The sequence below is a fragment of the Petromyzon marinus genome, chromosome 33 (genome assembly GCF_048934315.1).
Source record: "Petromyzon marinus isolate PM22_M1 ecotype Great Lakes invasive population chromosome 33, UKy_Petmar_22M1.pri1.0, whole genome shotgun sequence".
Taxonomy (NCBI): domain Eukaryota; kingdom Metazoa; phylum Chordata; class Hyperoartia; order Petromyzontiformes; family Petromyzontidae; genus Petromyzon; species Petromyzon marinus.
In genome coordinates this window covers 1,154,055-1,175,150 of record NC_133699.1, presented here as the reverse complement: position 1 = coordinate 1,175,150, position 21,096 = coordinate 1,154,055, and the positions used below count along the sequence as shown (strand labels likewise).

Here is a 21,096-nt window from a genome sequence, read left to right as displayed (position 1 = left end):
GCTAATCGGAGGTGGTGTCCCAAGTGCTGTTAGCGAGCACCTATGAAGGCTGGTAAGGTACACGAGGGGGTGGGTGGCCAGCACCATGCCCAACCCGCCTTTGTTCACGCACTGTACCAGGTACTCATTTGAGGTTGAGTCAACCTAGAAGAGGACCACAAACGGTTCAGACAAGTCACTGGTGTTGGCTGTGAGCGGGAATCAAACTCTGATCGCCGGGTGTGTAGCGCAGCGCGGCAACCACTGCGCCACTATGCAAACACAACAACAACAACCGCCATTCGCCACTAAGTGGCGGTGACGTCACCACGACGCTTGTGCCAGGCTATGTGCACCCTGAGGCCACGTGAAGTGTCGAACGCCCGCTGGCAGGAGGTCACGGGGCAGACCCAGGTGCCACGGGTCGACTGACTGAGATGACTGGCCTGTGCACCACCTGTGCCCCCTACTGTGCGAACCTGCTGTGCTTTAGCCACCCGGCGTTCCGCTCGTTGTTGTGAGCGTCGCTCCTCCGCCCTCCGTTGTTGTTGGAGGGCGACTGCCTCCAACTGCCCAGTAGCGTCCTTCACGAGCCTCCTCCACAGAGGCCGATCTTGACACCGCTGGTACCAGTCATCGGCAAGTCCACTCAGCTCCACGTCCTCCTGTGCCACATCACTCCATCTCTTCTCTAGCCCGTGCCGCGCCCGCTTAGCCCCCTCAATCCGGCAAAACAACCCCCTACCTCCTCGCGGTGCCGGATGGGCAACTCTGTCGTGGACAGTGCTGTGGGGGGAGGTCCAATTTCGATTGGCCCCTCCCCTCATGGCATCTGTGTCCACCACAGGGGCTAAACGGGGGCTCTGGACGGGTGCGAGGGGCTGGTAACCCCTCCACCTTCAATTAATTACCACTAAACTACGACAGAAAAATATATCTAATATGCAAACACACACACATACATGCACACATACATACACGCACACATACATACAAACATGCACATAGATGCCCACCTATACGCGCATGTAAAAAAACATGTCTGAAGTCACTGATAGTAATGTTGAAAATGCAAGTGAATTTATAAATGATGAACCAATTAAATATTTCGTTTTCATTGGGATTTCCCTTCCCCTCTGCTATCTATGGTGCAATTGACAGTGGGACAAATATTGATTAATATTGATCTCATGAAGGCAATATACTTTATTGCCTGTATTGCTTTACTTGTGAACGTAATATGTATAAAAACACACACATACGCAGATTCTGCCTTTTGTCCATATTAAAGCCGGAACGGAAATGTAAAATATCACCACATTTTCTTTGGGTCTTTCGGTAAAGTCACGTAGATAGGTTCAAAGAAAATAACAAAAAATATAAAAAAAAACTACGACGTTACGACCACAACACAAGTGGTCGTCATCAGGGTCGCTTGTGTTGTGGTCAAAACGTCGTAGTTTTTGTATTATTTTTTATTTTCTTTGAACCTATCCACGTGACCTTACCGAAAGACCCAAAGAATGAATTCCTGCAGTCACGAAAGCTTTAAGTCAAGATATCACCACATTCCTTATTAATATGGTCTTATAGGCTAACGTTCCAAGGCAATGAGCCTTCATCAGCGCAGAGGGGCAGACGTGATGATTCCAGGGAGAGGCCGCACTATTAACAGCCAGCGCAAGCCACTGCTGGCAGAATGGCCTCCCGACTTGGGGATGATATCTTCGGTCTACTCTTCCACGCGAGCCCGGCGTCTAGGACGAGGCGGCAGAGTTACTCACACTTTACACCACCACAAGCGTACCGATGGTAATAACCAACAACGCCACCATTCCTGCTGGGTACTCATCATTTAGGCTGAGTTGCCCACCCAGCCCAGACTCGGCACACCAAACACGACGACTAAAGTGTTGTTGATGACCTTGTGCGAACTCGGGGGTTAACCTTCCCATATTTACAAAGCAGTTGTTATCACTGTGTACACAAATTACATGCTAAATATACTCGTCAGGAATTGACCCCTGATATTTTCCGAATGTGTATTACACACACAGTGTATTATACAGGTACACACACAGTGTATTATACAGGTAAACACACAGTGTATTATACACACAGTGTATTATACAGGTACACACACAGTGTATTATACAGGTGCACACACAGTGTATTATACAGGTAGACACACACACAGTGTATTATACAGGTAGACAAATGCAGTGTATTATACAGGTAGACACACAGGGTATTATACAGGTACACACACACAGTGTATTATACAAGTAGACACACACAGTGTATTATACAGGTAGACACACAGTGTATTATAAAGGTACACACACAGTGTATTATACAGGTAAACACACGCAGTGTCTTATACAGGTACACACACAGTGTATTATACAGGTACACACACACACAGTGTATTATACAGGTACACACACACACAGTGTATTATACAGGTACACACACACACAGTGTATTATACAGGTAAACACACAGTGTCTTATACAGGTACACACACACAGTGTATTATACAGGTAGACACAGTGTATTATACAGGTAGACACAGTGTATTATACAGGTAGACACACACAGTGAATTATACAGGTAGACACACACAGTGTATTATACAGGTACACACACAGTGTATTATACAGGTAGACACACACAGTGTATTATACAGGTAGACACAGTGGACTATACAGGTACACACACAGTGTCTTATACAGGTACACACACACAGTGTGTCTTATACAGGTAGACACAGTGTATTATACAGGTAGACACACACAGTGAGTTATACAGGTAGACACACACAGTGAATTATACAGGTAGACACACACAGTGTATTATACAGGTAGACACACACAGTGTATTATACAGGTAGACACACACAGTGTATTATGCAGGTAGACACACAGTGTCTTATACAGGTACACACACACACAATGTGTCTTATACAGGTACACACACACAGTGTGTCTTATACAGGTACACACACACAGTGTGTCTTATACAGGTACACACACACAGTGTATTATACAGGTACACACACAGTGTATTGTACAGGTACACACACACAGTGTATTGTACAGGTACACACACAGTGTATTGTACAGGTACACACACACAGTGTCTTATACAGGTACACACACACAGTGTATTATACAGGTACACACACAGTGTATTATACAGGTACACACACACAGTGTATTATACAGGTACACACACAGTGTATTGTACAGGTACACACACACACTGTGTATTGTACAGGTACACACACACACTGTGTATTGTACAGGTACACACACACAGTGTCTTATACAGGTACACACACACAGTGTATTATACAGGTACACACACAGTGTATTATACAGGTACACACACACAGTGTATTATACAGGTACACACACAGTGTATTGTACAGGTACACACACACAGTGTATTGTACAGGTACACACACAGTGTATTGTACAGGTACACACACACAGTGTCTTATACAGGTACACACACACACAATGTGTCTTATACAGGTACACACACACTGTGTATTGTACAGGTACACACACACAGTGAATTGTACAGGTACACACACACACAATGTGTCTTGTACAGGTACACACACACAATGTGTCTTATACAGGTACACGCACACAATGTGTCTTATACAGGTACACGCACACAATGTGTCTTATACAGGTACACACACAATGTGTATTGCACAGGTACACACACACAATGTGTATTGTACAGGTACATACACACAGTGTATTGTACAGGTACACACACACACACAATGTGTATTGCACAGGTACACACACACAATGTGTATTGCACAGGTACACACACAAAATGTGTATTGCACAGGTACACACACACAATGTGTATTGTACATGTACACACACAATGTGTATTGTACATGTACACACACACAATGTGTATTGTACAGGTACACACACACAATGTGTACTGCACAGGTACACACACACACTGTGTATTGTACAGGTACACACACACACACTGTGTATTGTACAGGTACACACACACACGCACTGTGTACTGCACAGGTACACACACACTGTGTATTGCACAGGTACACACACACAATGTGTATTGTACATGTACACACACACACACTGTGTATTGTACAGGTACACACACACACTGTGTATTGTACAGGTACACAGACACACAAAATGTGTATTGTACATGTACACACACAATGTGTAATGTACATGTACACACACACACAATGTGTATTGTACATGTACACACACACGCACAATGTGTATTGTACATGTACACACACACGCACAATGTGTATTGTACATGTACACACACACACAAAGTGCATTGTACATGTACACACACACAAAATGTGTATTGTACATGTACACACACAATGTGCATTGTACATGTACACACAATGTGTATTGTACATGTACACACACACGCACAATGTGTATTGTACATGTACACACACACAATGTGTATTGTACATGTACACACACACAATGTGTATTGTACATGTACACACACACAATGTGTATTGTACATGTACACACACACAATGTGTATTGTACATGTACACACACAATGTGTATTGTACATGTACACACACAATGTGTATTGTACATGTACACACACAATGTGTATTGTACATGTACACACACAATGTGTATTGTACATGTACACACACACAATGTGTATTGTACATGTACACACAATGTGTATTGTACATGTACACACACAATGTGTATTGTACATGTACACACACACAATGTGTATTGTACAGGTACACACACGCACAATGTGTATTGTACAGGTACACACACGCACAATGTGTATTGTACATGTACACACACACACACAATGTGTATTGTACATGTACACACACACGCACAATGTGTATTGTACATGTACACACACGCACAATGTGTATTGTACATGTACACACACGCACAATGTGTATTGTACATGTACACACACGCACAATGTGTATTGTACATGTACACACACACGCACAATGTGTATTGTACATGTACACACATACGCACAATGTGTATTGTACATGTACACACACACAATGTGTATTGTACATGTATACACACAATGTATATTGTGTACAGGTACACACACATAATATGTATTGTGTACAGGTACACACACAATGTGTATTGTGTACAGGCACACACACAATGTGTATTATGTACAGGTACACACACACACACAATGTGTATTGTGTACATGTACACACACACAATGTGTATTGTGTACAGGTACACACACACAATGTGTATCGTGTACAGGTACACACACAATGTGTATTGTGTACAGGTACACACACAATGTATATTGTGTACAGGTACACAGAGGTACACACACAATGTATTGTACAGGTACACACACAGTGCATTGTACAGGTACACACACACGATGTGTAATGTACAGGTACACACACAATGTGTATTGTGTACAGGTACACACAGGTACACACAGTGTATTGTACAGGTACACACACACAATGTATTGTACAGGTACACACACACAATGTATTGTACAGGTACACACACACAATGTATTGTGCAGGTACACACACAGTGTGTATTGTACAGGTACACACACAGTGTGTATTGTACAGGTACACACACAGTGTGTAATGTACAGGTACACAGTGTATTGTACAGGTACACACACACAGTGTATTGTACAGGTACACACACACAGTGTATTGTACAGGTACACACACACAGTGTATTGTACAGGTACACACACACACAGTGTATTGTACAGGTACACACACACAGTGTATTGTACAGGTACACACAGTGTATTGTACAGGTACACACACACAATGTATTGTACAGGCACACACACACACAGTGTATTGTACAGGTACACACACACAATGTATTGTACAGGTACACACACACAATGTATTGTACAGGTACACACACACAATGTATTGTACAGGTACACACACACAATGTATTGTACAGGTACACACACACAATGTATTGTACAGGTACACACACAGTGTATTGTACAGGTACACACACAGTGTGTATTGTACAGGTACACACACAATGTATTGTACAGGTACACACACACGTGTAATGTACAGGTACACACGCAGTGTACACGGCTGCAACATACATATACAGTGCACAAACCTATATAGTCATATACAGTTTACACACTTAGTCTATATCAATATCTGGACGAGCGTGGCCTTCTACGAGGCGAGTTGAACCACTGAGCGCCAAGAGTGGCTGTCTGAACCGGCCTTGGGGGGGGGGCAGACGTACCCCCCCACTGTGACCAAGCACTGACACCCGCGTGGTGAAGTATGGTCAGACGACACGGCCCTTGGAGGGGTCTAGCAAGGTGTGTAACAAAGCCGGCTCTGTGATCGATCTCGTTCATTAATTACGCTGCATTGAGAGAGACAGCAAACGCGCTGATGCGCAATGTTGTCATCAGCACAAACCTATAGAGAACACAGCAAAGACAAAGATCCCTCGTGTAGTTGTTTTTAAAGAGACGACTGTCGGAGCAAGTGCTGCTAGCGAGTGGTAGCGGCACCTATGAAGGCCGGCCCGGCCGCCTTTGTCTCCCCAGTGGCGATGTTCACACACCGCAGCGGGTACTCATTTGAGGTTGGGTCGACCTAGGGGAGGCCCAGAAGCGGGTTCAGATATTCGTTACCGACGTTGGCAGTGAACGAGAATCGAACTCGCGACTTTGCCGGGTTGGGAGGGCGGTGCGCTAACCACTGCGCCACCGCTCCCCACAACCATGCGTGCAGACACAAAGCTACACCTCCCAGAGCCTTCTAACTATTGACTGCTGTGCACACTGTAACGTGAAATACACAAACAGTATTCCTCTTATATATCCTACGCACATGCAAACGGATTAACGACGAACAATGAATGTACTATTCATAATACACACGAACATTACTTGTGGTATAAAACCACTCGTCGATATGCACCAAAGTACCCAACTACAAAAGGGGATCATTGACGAACGCAGTAACTCAAATGCGATTCTCTCGGCTTAGCGGGCGGCATCGTGTATCAAGTACCACGAGTGTCCCGTACAACACTGTACACAACACACCAGCCACTGTACACAACACACCAGCCACTGTGCACAACACACCAGCCACTGTGCACAACACACCAGCCACTGTGCACAACACACCAGCCACTGTACACAACACACAGGCAACGTGGTTCGTGTAGACAGTCTACAGGTGTGACCACACATGGACAAATATCTCCCCTCTAGAACAACAACAGCTCACCACACACATCCACAAACATCTCCCCTCTAGAACAACAACAACAACACAGCTCACCACACACATCGACAAACATCTCCCCTCTAGAACAACAACAACACAGCTCACCACACACATGGACAAACATCTCCCCTCTAGAACAACAAAAACACAGCTCACCACACACATCGACAAACATCTCCCCTCTAGAACAACAACAAACATTACACACACACACATCCTCACCAAACAACATTACACACACACATATCCTCACCAAACATTACACACACACATATCCTCACCAAACATCACACACATCCTCACCAAACATTACACACACACACACATCCTCACCAAACAACATTACATCCTCACCAACCAATATTACACACACACACACATCCTCACCAAACATTATTACACACTCACATCCTCACCAAACAATATTACACACACACTCACATCCTCACCAAACAATATTACACACACACATCCTCACCAAAAATATTACACACACACACATCCTCACCAAACAATATTACACACACTCACATCCTCACCAAACAACATTACACACACCCTCACCAAACAATATTACACACACACACATCCTCACCAAACAATATTACACACACACATCCTCACCAAACATTACACACACACACATCCTCACCAAACAACATTACACACACACATCCTCACCAAACAATATTACACACACACACATCCTCACCAAACAACATTACACACACACACATCCTCACCAAACAACATTACACACACACTCACATCCTCACCAAACAATATTACACACACACATCCTCACCAAACAATATTACACACACACACATCCTCACCAAACAACATTACACACACTCACATCCTCACCAAACAACATTACACACACTCACATCCTCACCAAACAATATTACACACACACATCCTCACCAAACAACATTACACACACACATCCTCACCAAACAATATTACACACACACATCCTCACCAAACAATATTACACACACACATCCTCACCAAACAACATTACACACACACACATCCTCACCAAACAATATTACACACTCACATCCTCACCAAACAACATTACACACACACACATCCTCACTAAACAATATTACACACACACATCCTCACCAAACAATATTACACACACAATCCTCACCAAACAATATTACACACACACATCCTCACCAAACAATATTACACTCACATCCTCACCAAACAATATTACACTCACATCCTCACCAAACAATATTACACACTCACATCCTCACCAAACAATATACACACACTCACATCCTCACCAAACAATATACACACACTCACATCCTCACCAAACAATATTACACACTCACATCCTCACCAAACAATATTACACACTCACATCCTCACCAAACAATATTACACACTCACATCCTCACCAAACAATATACACACACTCACATCCTCACCAAACAATATACACACACTCACATCCTCACCAAACAATATTACACACACTCACATCCTCACCAAACAGCAGGCGTCGGCTCGGCTCAGGTGACTCTGCCCAGGTGAGTTGGGAGCTCAGCGCTCACGCGCGTGGCCACGGTGGGCGTGTGACGAGCGCCGGCTACGTATGGGTGAGGTGGGTGTGTGGGGCGGGGTGTGGGGGGCGGGGTCTGGAGGGTGTGTGGGGAGGGGTGTGTGGGGCGGGGTGGGTGGTGCGGTGTGTGTGGGGCGGGGTGTGTGAGGTGGGTGGGGCGGGGTGGGTGGGGCGGGGTGGGTGGGGCGGGGTGTGTAGGGCGGGGTGTGGAGGGTGTGTGGGGTGGGGTGGGTGGGGTGTGGAGGGTGGGTGGGGTGGGGTGTGTGGGATGGGTGGGGTGGGGTAGGGTGTGTGGGGTGGGTGTGGAGGGGGGGTCTTGTGTGGGGGAGTGGGGAGCGGTGGCGCAGCGGTTAACCCGCAGCGCTGGGTAGCCAACACCAACACCAGTGACAAATATCTGAACCGGTCCAGGGCTTCTCCTTGGTCTCAAATGAGTACCCGGTGCGGCGTGCAGTAAACATCGCCACTGGGGAGACAAAGGCGGCCGGGCGTTGTGCTGGCCACTCAACCCCCCTCGTGTGCCGTGCCGGCCTTCGCAAACAGAACTTGCCCCAACAGTCTGTGAGAGGCTATACGTGGGATTCTGTGCCAGTTCAATACGACGTAGGCTTTCGCGACCAATATCATCCATAATATAGTTTTTTGTGGGTTCGATCGAGTAAATATATAAATGTGTCGTTAAACTCACCACCACCCGACACAGCCAAGTAGGAAGGTTTGTCACGTAAACAGAACATGCAAATTCCTCACGAGTACAGCACACCGGTGTGTTGGACAGCAAATCCACAACATTTACAATCTGAGTACGACGTTGCACCAGTAATTACAACTAGCATCATCAGGCGGACAGCCAGATTTATTAGGGATTCTCTGTGTTTGGAGTCTCAGATGAATCTAAAGTTGCGTCGATTTTACGTGCATTTCTGCTGATTTGTAAGTTTTTAATTAACGCTGCTGATATTGTGCACTTCCAGAAGAAGGCCGTGTGAAGCCGGCTGATTGTGCACATTTTCGTTCTACACGGAGAGACGGGTATATATGGAGGTGATGTAGCTCGTCTCGTTTGTTACGAGCATTCTCCACAACGACAACGATTTTTTTTAAATTCTGCGTTGTCTTTTTTCAATTTGGCGTATAGCTACATTACCGGTCAGGTAGGGCTCTTGGTTTGTCTCGCACGGTCGCACCCAGGCAATATATCGCAGCCCCTCTTTCCCGATCACATGAGTACATACAAGTTGTCGTTCCTTGACACTGTTATTGAAAACAAGTCTCATGGTGCTTGTCAAGGGGGCCCCAAATGGTCGCTTTGGCCACCAGGGATGGGCTGGAGTGGTCCAAAGCACCCCCTGCCTGACGCTCGTTACGCTGCTGGGTATTTTTGCGTCAAAGTCGGACCCGTATCTTAAAGTGAGGTCTCTTATCTATATCTGGCAGTTCACGAGCATTGGTTCAAGTAACTCAGTAAACTTGGAACTTTTGGGCCAATGTTGCATGTTGACTGGGAAGCCTGACTCTGCTGATGAGACATTGTCATGTCAGCAACGTTCCAGGGTTTGCCTGTATTTAATCAATGCTCCATATATCTTCGTCACTGTTGTGGGTATACGATTGAACAAATTGAGTAGAATAATGCATGAGCTGCTGTGGTTTCATAACGTTGTGTTTGTTATATAAGTGTTCTAATTGAAATAAACTTGGCAGCACAGACAGGAGTTGAACTTGGCTTGAGAGCTCTTTGACAATGAGAACCCTGTAAGAAGGCCTTGAGGTTGACTCACAATGTGCCTGAGAAGTCGCCTCCTGCAGCTGCTCGTCATCGCGATCAGCTGCGCCTTACCAGGCACGGAGCATGAAGCCAAACACTGGAGGATAACATTGATGGCCAAGCTGTGGAGGTCCAATAAACACTTGCAAGGTCTCCTCCATTGCCTCACAGGAGCGAGAGAGAACAAGAGAGAGCGAGCACTGCTTTGTCATGGAAAAGATCAGATGAGAACTGAAGTAATCAATATGTGCACATTGGTCAAATCACGATGTTGGTATATCCACGCATGCCACCGCTGAACTGTGGGCAGGCCCGCAGTGGCTATGGCTCTGTGTGGTCCAGGGGCCCGCGGGGAATATCTCGTGCCATTGGAGAGCCGCTCCATCACGAGACGCGTCCCTACGCCGTCAAGACAAGGAACGAATAGCGGAAGGCAGTGGAGAAGCAGAAGAGGGGAGGGGGGAGCTGTAATGAAGAGCAAGAAGCCATAGAACAGCTTTCAGGAGTCGAGAAGGTGAAACGATACAGCAGTGGAGCCGTTTGTGAGATGGATCTGAAGATGTCCCGTTGTTGCAGCGTGGACGTATGAAGAAGTCGTTCGTGAATACGTGGAGATAAGCACGGCCCAAGGAGGAGATCCGCATTGGAGAGAGAACACTGACTGAACTGAACTGTGGCAATCAAGTTATTTGTCGTGACCAACACGAGCTAAACAGTGACTTTATAACTACAAATCAGTGGGCTATCATCACGGTGAATATATATGTGTCCAGCTGTCACCTGACGGGGAGAGAGTGCTGTGCTGTCTCCATCCACGAGGAGATCACGTGTCCACACTTCGTCGGAGTTCAGCGCCGATTGAAGCAGCTGCTGATGCCAGCTGCTGCTGCCAGCTACTGCTGCCAGCTGCTGCTACCAGCTGTTGCTTCCAGCTGCTGCTGCCAGCTGCAGCCAGCTGCTGCCAGCTGCTGCTGCCAGCTGCTGCTACCAGCTGCTGCTGCCAGCTGTTGCTGCCAGCTGCTGCTGCCAGCTGATTTTACCGAATGATGCTGCCGGCTGCTGCTGCTGCTGCCAGCTGCTGGCTGTGTCGCTACGATATTGCACCATTAACGTGGAGCCGCACTGCACCGGAGGAGTCATCCCGCACAACGACTCCAACATGCAGGAGAAGCCGCCTGCTCGTCGGCTTTGGCGAAGGACACCACCAGACTGGGCTTAAAATCCATCCATCAATACGCATCACAGCCACTTCGGGTTTGTGGTACCAAGTCTCTATCGATGTTGAGGCTACTTTTGGTATTAGTTTTTGTATGTTGATCACTTTCAAATGCAGAGCGTTGCCTGATTTATTTGCTGTTTGATTCATACCGATACCTTCGTAACAGTATGATAAAGTTTACCGAACACCGGTTGCATACTAAAGACGGGTGTTCTGGAATTTTGAATAAAAATAAATGCTGCTCGCATTAAAGTGCTGTTCCCGTGTGTGCTTTACCACTGTGTTTAACCATTCCGTTGCGTGCGACGATATACAACGAATTTGGTATCCGTAGGTTACCGTCATCATTCAATGATATCCTCGACAACAAAGCACTCAAATCATTGACAGTTACCAATTAGAATGACACCTTTCAGCAGCATTCAATTCTCAATAATCATAACGGCAAGTTCCACAGCGCCATAACATGGTGAGCCATTCACAAGCGCACTGAACAAAAACACATTCAACAATAATCACGAGTCTGTAGAAATAGTGAGAAAAATATATGAAGTGTGAAAAGTGAGGTTTTGAGTGAGGTTTCTAATTACAATTTCGCCAATGACTCAGTGTCTACGGCATGCAGGAGCATGACTATTGCAGCCACGTGGGCTGGCAATGAAAAAAGTGCGGTAGCCAAACCCCTTTGTTGTGTTAGGAGCACGCACACAGAGGGGTCACCGTGCTACGCAGAGGTCAGGCGACGTCAGGACTCACTGGAGGACCCTGACTCACGCAGCAGTCGGCGAGACACTGGCTGGGGAGGCTGGCCACCCCATTCCAGTGCCTTGTAGCCTGGCAGACAAAGTGTGAACGCCACACGCGGCAAGTTCTGCGACCAGAGTAGCCTGTCGCCATGCGGCACGACGAGTTACATAGGGGCACACGACTAGTGCATGACAGAGTTACTCGGAGTGGTCCAGCTAGCCACTTGCACACGAGGTGATCTGATCGCTGCTTCTCCACGATGGTGGTCCTCTCAGGCGTGTGCCTTCCTTTGGTTGTCATTCCGTCACGAGTCGCGACCATCGGTCTGAACCCCTTCTAGCGAAGTGTCCTGCCCAAGGCAACTTACTTTCCTTAACTGTCAAGATGTCTCTAATTGCTTGTGTTGTCTTATCCGTATGCTCCTCTTTCTGTCTCTCAGTTTAATTACAAGCATGCACCTCTCTGCATTTGTCTGTGAACATTTCAGTTTTTCTTACATTTACTTTGTGACTTTCCATGTTTCCAATCCATATGTTCTAGATTTCTATTTAAAGCTTTCGTGACTGCAAGGATTCATCTTCTTTGGTTATTTCGGTAAAGTCACGTAGAATGAGAATAAAATAATAAATTGATAAAATAAAATAACACAATAATATTCTCACGACGTTTTGGCCACAACACAAGCGGCCTTCATCAGGTGAAGGGACGAGACTGTCTGATGAAGGCCGCTTGTGTTGTGGCCGAAACGTCGTGAGAATATTATTGTGTTATTTTATTTTATCAATTTATTATTTTATTCTCATTCTACGTGACTTTACCGAAAGAACCAAAGAAGATGTTCTAGATTGTTATATTAGCCGATTGAAAACGTTGTACTTTAGGAACGTTGGTGTGTTGCTTTTCAATTCACTTTACAAAATAACTCCTGCTCTGCTTTAGTCATCTCTCTATAGCCACGCTTTTATCCCAATTTGCTTTAAATAATATTCTGCAATTGAGGTTACAGAAAATGTGTTTTTTTTAAGCGTTGATGAGTAGGCTTGCTCAAAGCAGTGTATTATTTCCTGACTCTTCTCATTTTTTTATGTTTGCTGCTCTCTGTATGTAATCTTGCTGTAACAATTCCTTTGTTTACGTTATTTTCATTACTTCCAAATACTTATTTGAATTAAGACCTTGTGAGAGCGATGGACAACTCTACGGAATTACTGTGGACATCATCAAAGAAGCAGGCCTACCTCTCAACACATCGGTCATAGACCTCAATGGTACAAGGGGGCGATATTGTCGGCGATCGTTTCATATTTGTGGCTCAAGCACTACGTAGCAAAGTGAAGGTGCTGAGTGGTAACGCAGGGGGTGGAGGGAGCTTGAGCCATGGACCTGCCCTTTAGGTAGACAACTTGAGATAACAAAGATCTATCAGAGTAGCGAGGTGTTTGTGATTTATTTTAGGTAATCGAAATAACTGAAAATCTGGCTTAAATACGAAATTTATGATTCAAAACATTTCTAGGTTACGTGAATCCGAAAATTGTTGATCACTGGAAGTGACCGCTTCGATTACACCACGCCAATGCTATTCCCACCAAAATACGTGTTACATGACATCGGCTGACATTTTTATTGGCACGAAGACCCCCGTTATACTATTCCACAACACCAACAACTGCCATTCGCCACTAAGTGTCGGTGACGTCTCCACGGCAATTGTGCCATGCCAGCTGCACTTTTAGACCACGTGAAGTGTCGAAGGACCGCTGGCAGGAGGTCACAAAACAGATCCAGGGGCCACGGTTTGACTGCGCTCCAAACTTTGCTAACTTTATGCATTTTAGCCGCTCCGCTCGTTGTTGTGAGCGTCGCTCCTCTGCCCTCCATCGTTACTGGAGGGCGATTGCCTTCAACTCCCCAGCAGCGTCCTTCACAGACCTTTTGCGGAGATGCCAATCTTGACACTGCTGGTACCAGTCAAGTAAGCAAGTACATTGATAAACACGCAACTCGTATAACCTAGGTTATCCAAATGATTTGAACATACGAAATTGTCCTTAAATATCTAAATTTACAAATCAGAAACATATCACCATAATTAATACTCAGCTCGAATTCAGACTCCAACAGCCAACATAACTGTGTGCACCATGGCTGACCATTGAACCCACGTGACCAGCGTTGTCGTGCAATGCATAATCCGCTTTTCCCTGCGTGTAAACTTCTGCACACATTGTTTTTGTGTGCACATGCATACCACTGCAGCATAGTTACAGTAAACACTTCAAGATCAGCTCTCCTAGCCTTTGACGTGCTCTCGGAATGTTAAGTATCCTAACTGTAGTTGCATGTTATTGTACTGCACGTAATTTGTTAGGCGACTGCAAGCTAGATCGGTGCCTTTTTTAATTAGTAAAAGCTGTTGACTAAGACCACACATAGTTGTGGTTTAAACAACCCAATTTTTTGCGGTTTGACATTCTTCATCGCACGTGTTTTAATGTGTCAAGAGTGTTCAGGACCTCAACTCATATCAACTACCCTAGAAAACCTCACAGAGTCTCAAGACTCATTTATAATTCTTGTTTTTTTATAAACCTTTTGTAAAAGTGTAGGGTGTACCTTGCATTCCAACCGTAGTGCCTTTTACCGACAAGCTCTACTCAAAGTGTTCTGGAAAATATCGAGGATGAAAATAATCCCTGCAGAGTTTGCACATTGACTACGATCTGGTACAACAATCTAAAGTAATTTTCAGTGTGCATCATGCCCTTCAACAGCATTCAATTCTCAATAATCATAACGACAAGTTCCACAGCGCTGTAACGTAGCGATCCATTCACAAGGGCGCTGAACAAACGACAAAAAATATATATTCAACGAAGAGTCATCAGTCCGTTGCTTCGAGAAGTAATATATGCAGTGTGAGAAGTGAATTTTGAATGAGGTTTCGAATTTGAATGACGCAGTAGCAAAGCCATTCCAGGTGCGTGGACTGGCAACGGAAGAGCGTGCGGTAGCCAACGCACTTTTTAATTTTAGGAGCACGCACACAGAGGGGTCACCGTGCTACGCAGAGGTCAGGCGACGTCAGGACTCACTGGGGGACCCTGACTCACGCAGCAGTCGGCGAGACACTGGCTGGGGAGGCTGGCCACCCCATCCAGTGCCTTGTAGCCTGGCAGACAAAGTGTGAACGCCACACGCGGCAAGTCCTGCGACCAGAGTAGCCTGTCGCCATGCGGCACGACGATTTACATAGGGGCACACGACTACTGCTTGACAGAATTACTCGGAGTGGTCAGTCATGGATCTATAAACTCCCTGAGGCAGACGGCAGCATCCAGACGTTTCAAGCTTTTAAGTACGGCCCTTCTTTATATATATATAAAAAAAAAAACGTTCTACGTATTTAAAAAAAAAGTAGGCAAAATACCAATGTTGAGGATCTCAAGAATGTGCCACTAGTTTGAGTCTTGAGATTACTGAGCCATAATGTTGATTTGGTCTAAGGCCACTGCTGATGGCACTGATAAGTAAGTGAAAGGACGCGTCTAAAGTTGCTGCAGGTGTTGTGCAATGCGTGGTCTTCGTCATCATCATCCTGATATTGAAAATCAAGTGACACTCACGCATAGATTAACAAATTAAAACATCCGTTATAAGTAACATGATCATCATCATTATAGTCAGCAGCCATGATCAATCCACTGCTGGATGAATGTCTCCCTAAGCTGCTACCAAGAGAGGACGTAAGTGATCAAACATGATTGTACTTCGTCGTGGTTTCCGAATGAGTCCATACCACGTCAAAACCGGTCTCAATAACCCCTCCACGCTGCACATATCATACACTACTCTCTTGACGACAGTAGTCATATTTACTGCTCTTACCTAGCAGCACTGCAGTGTGTTTGTACATGCGATACACAGCAGTTCCGTTGTTGTTACATTGCTCCAATTAGCACGAAACAATGCACTGCTCTCCAGCACTGTGCGTGTTGCCGTAATGCGATGCTATGTAATGTACCACAGTAATCGTATGTGTTCATTAGGTATAATTCCTAAAATAAATAATGACCGCTTCTCTCTCTCTCTCTCGATGTTTTACAATAGCATGCGCTGTAGTGGCATGTTCTGAATGTGCAGCCAAAGAGAACAAATATAACTGAAGTCATTGTGATTACAAAAAAAAAACCCACGTTAGCTCATTTGGCGGATACATTGATTGGCTTTGAGCAGTGTGACTAGAGAACGGGTCTGTCCGAGCATAGTGAATTCACGGGGCAGCGGAGCATTGATCTCGGCGCAACACGTGTCGCTAAGAGCACCGCGTGCCTCACGGCTTGTTTGCACAAGCGCAGAGCCTGCTGCACTTTCAGAACCCCGCAGCCACGGACGCGAGTTCGCCGCCACCAAAGCAGTCGAATGTGGGCATGACGGGAATAACCCCCATCACCGCAGCGAAACTAGAACAGCGACTGTCACACACACACACGGCGCCCCGCAGGAAGCGAACAGCCTCTGTGTACTGTGCGAAATCCATCAGCGAGTGGAAGTCCACTGTGGACCTCTGATCTTAGCCGGCTCCCTCTTGTCCTGCTCGAACTGCCCCGCCACCGTCGCCTGTCTCCCTGTCGTTGCCGGCTGCCAACTTGGGTCACAGCGCGCTCACATTGACGACTCGAGACTAAGTGGAGCACAGTGAGCTTCTCCCTCAAGTTTTGTTTAAACCGCGTAAAGTGGACTCGCTCGAGACACGTGCCTAGAATGGATGATGATGATGATGGAGCAGACCGGTGGACACGGCAGCCCAAGGAGAGAATTCCACCCCGCGAGGACGTCCAAGAGAGAGATGGAGCGATTAGATCGGAGCATGTGCAGGCGACGCATTCCTCCATCCTAGGACGACTGAGAGGGTGGGTTGGACTTCATCCAGCAGTGGATAGAAATTTGCTGGTGACGTTGCGATGTATGTACGAAATCAGCTTGTATTGTTTGCCATAATTAACGGGGGTTTTGTTATTTTAATGAATACATTGTACGTACAAGAGTCGAATGACTTGTTTTGTCAGCGGTAGCAGCAGCGCTGCGTAATTATGCATTTGCGTCAGCGTGACACGATTACATCATCAAACGATGCAGTAATCTTCGCCGGAGATTTTAATTCCCAACGTGAGTGCTTAGCAAGCAGGGAGAGCTGAGCGCGAATGCCTCGCGCGTCAACGTTTGACAATCAGTTGCCGCGTCACTGGACGGGTTAAAAACACAAAAACACGGCCGTGAAGCCTCACAGCGGTCGTGTCTATCGGGGAAAGTGTGCGGGCAGACGTCCTCTCTCTCTCTCTCATCTCTCTCGTTCGTTGGCTTTGAACAATACCTCTCCAACTCACGGCTCTGACAGCCAGGAAGTAAATGTTGTGGATTTGCTCTCCGACACACAAGCGGTTTGCTGTACTAGTAACGAATTGGCACGTTCTGTTTACGTGACAAACCTTACCAATTGGCTGTGTCGGGTTTTTACGACGCATTTATATTTACGCGATCTAACCCAACACAAACACCTACATTATGGAGCCAAAAGGTGATCTCACCTCCCACTGACGCCCGTAATCATTCTGTGTGCATAGGCGGCAGCAGCAGCAGCAACAACATGAGTACACACTCGTGATGCGAGTGGCGGCAAGTGGCTGCTGTTGATGATAGGGGCACGAAGGGCTTGCCGTGATTTTCAGGATGCGATCGGGTTTCGCGATATCACGTCGCCATGACTTTGTGTCGGTGTGTTCACGCGTTTCAGTGCACCGTGTTTGTGTGCTGATGTTCTTCCAGTATGAACGTAAAGGCGACCTCAACGTTCTTCAGCTGTAGGTCACTCAACGTATAAAGCCTGTCACGAGTATGTCCCATCATTACAACCCACTATGCTCATGACGCACACGCTGGCAGTTACACAAGGTACGCTGCGATGGTATCATTATTTTTATCATTATTAAATCAAACTATTACCAAAACGACGACGTCACGTACTGTAATTGCCAAGCCATTAAAATGAATTGGAAACATTAAATGGGAAAAAAACTGCAATTGTCGAGTTAGTTTTTTTCTCAGTCATCTTACTCGGGAATTGAATACTGTACAATGCGAATAAAATATGAAATGGGCCAATGGTGAGATCCTCTGATTCAATAAGTCATGGGAAAAAGTGCCGTACCAGTCACTCATGTATGACATTTACAAATGTCCCCATTGCTGCGAAGCGTACTCCAAACATCGCCTTGGGGTAGTTTGGTCGCAGAGATATTGCCGTGGCAAGAATGTATAATTAATGTGTTTACCAGATGATAATTATTAGCTGACAGGTCTGTATCATAGCTGCTCCTACCAATGATTAACAGACTACTCCGCTCGTCCTTATACTTGTGAGTGGCACGTGAACAGATTCACGCTCAACGCCGTGCCCGTGTTTCGCCCGTGATTGCTTCAACACGACTCCGTCTCGTTTGGACAGCCGAACGTCCTTGTGATCAGTGCTCTCGCCACTTGACCACTCGAGACGACACGACGTCGGGATGATCCCCGCCACGGAGTGTTCCTCTCGTGAAGTTGGCTCAGCGTTGGCCACCAAAGGCGCCGTCGCGTTTCTGGTGTGTGCATGTAGGGCCGTTGTGCGGCAATGGCGCACGGCTAAAATAAAATACCACATTTTGAGAAGTACTTGTAAATAATTAGCAACTAAATAAGTCACTGAACGTGAACAAGTCACTGTTCATAATTAGCATTGGTATTCAGGTCGCGCTGGCAAAATAGGTCATGAGTTACATCGGGCACTCCCCTGAGTAATTAAAGGATGACCCACAACATCGTTCATTCCAATACACACACAAACATAAACAAACTGTTATGAGGCCAATATGCAGTCACTCATTCTGCGGTGAACAGATAATGCTACTGCAACTGCTGATACTAATGTTAAAACAAACATAATGCAAACAAAGAAAACAACCTTACCCTAGCCAACTTTTTTTTAGTAAGCGAGAAAAGCATCCGGTCATCAGTGACATACAATAGTTAACAGAATACTTTATCTTTTAAAGGCAAAGAGGAAGAAAACAAAAGCCTATCCACACTTGTAGTGGCAGCTCTATGTCAAAACCCTGGCTCAAAAAAAAACCACCCACCTTGACACGGCACAAAGTTGTGAGTAAAAGGTCTCGTGGTTGTGGCGTGGTTGTTGGTGGTGGTGGTGGTGGAGGCAGCAGTCACAGCGTTCTGGACACGTGGTTGTGGCGTGGTTGGTTGTGGTAGTGGTGGTGGAGGCAGCAGTCACAGCGTTCTGGCCACGTGGTTGTGGCGTGGTTGGTTGTGGTGGTGGTGGAGGCAGCAGTCACAGCGTTCTGGCCACGTGGTTGTGGCGTGGTTGGTTGTGGTGGTGGTGGATGCAGCAGTCACAGCGTTCTGGCCACGTGTGCCACCCACCCAAAACCCCGCCTCTGGTGAGGTCCCCCCGCCTCAGTTGGGGAGGTGGTGAGAGAGAGGGGGGGGGGTGAATTCCTCGGGTCCAAAACCATTGGTCGGAACGGCTCCCCACATTGTCATGTCCGGGCGGCGCAAGACAGCAGTGCGATTGTGGCCATGCCACACAAACCACTGTCGTCTGCGCCCCTACAACCGAGCCGGAGGAATGGCAAAACGATACGAACTCTCTCCTGAAGCCCTCTCGTCGCGGCGAGCAGAGCTCGACACGAAGCTCCTGCACACATTGCTGCCATCATACGCAAGAAGAGAATGTCAGGGTTGGGTTGGCTTCAAGTGCTTAGCACAGCCGTGCCAAACCAAGTGACGGGCCCCATCCGTTCCGTGCAGGCAGGGGCTGGATTAAGTTTGACGGAGCGGTGGGTGGGGGCCTGGCGCTGTTGAAGTTGTTTTTTTGGGGGGGTGAGGGCTCACTGTGTATATTCAAATTTATACGTTATATAGATACAGTGAGGGAAAAAAGTATTTGATCCCCTGCTGATTTTGTACGTTTGCCCACTGACGACGAAATTATCAGTCTATAATTTTAATGGTAGGTTTATTTGAACAGTGAGAGACAGAAAAACAACAAAAAAATCCAAAAATGTTATAAAATGTTATAAGTTGATTTGCATTTTAATGAGGGAAATAAGTATTTGACCCCTTTGCAAAACATGACTTAGTACTTGGTGGCAAAACCCTTGTTGGCAATCACAGAGGTCAGACGTTTCTTGTAGTTGGCCACCAGGTTTGCACACATCTCAGGAGGGATTTTGTCCAACTCCTCTTTGCAGGTTGACGTTTGGCAAATCGAACCTTCAGCTCCCTCCACAGATTGTCTATCGGATTAAGGTGTGGAGACTGGCTAGGCCACTCCAGGACCTTAATGTGCTTCTTCTTCAGCCACTCCTTTGTTGCCTTGGCCGTGTGTTTTGGGTCATTGTCATGCTGGAATACCCATCCACGACCCA

At 46.3% G+C, this 21,096-nt stretch overlaps 1 protein-coding gene across 4 annotated transcripts in view; it reads right to left on the bottom strand.

Moving 5' to 3' along the window:
* LOC116948276 (inositol-tetrakisphosphate 1-kinase-like) overlaps positions 1-20,085 on the bottom strand; it is a 38,695-nt gene extending 18,610 nt beyond the window's left edge. Inside the window, exon 1 of one of the 4 annotated variants that reach the window (XM_032964791.2) lies at positions 19,792-20,085. Coding sequence is in view for 2 of the 4 variants with exons in the window: in XM_032964789.2 (XP_032820680.1) it covers positions 8,802-8,803 (2 nt within the window). In the remaining 2 variants the exon portion in view is untranslated. Of the gene's footprint in view, positions 1-8,801; positions 8,943-19,791 lie in introns of those variants that run through there. The other 3 variants (XM_032964790.2, XM_032964789.2, XM_032964788.2) reach the window with 3 other exon arrangements.
* Between the last annotated feature and the right edge of the window lie 1,011 nt (positions 20,086-21,096).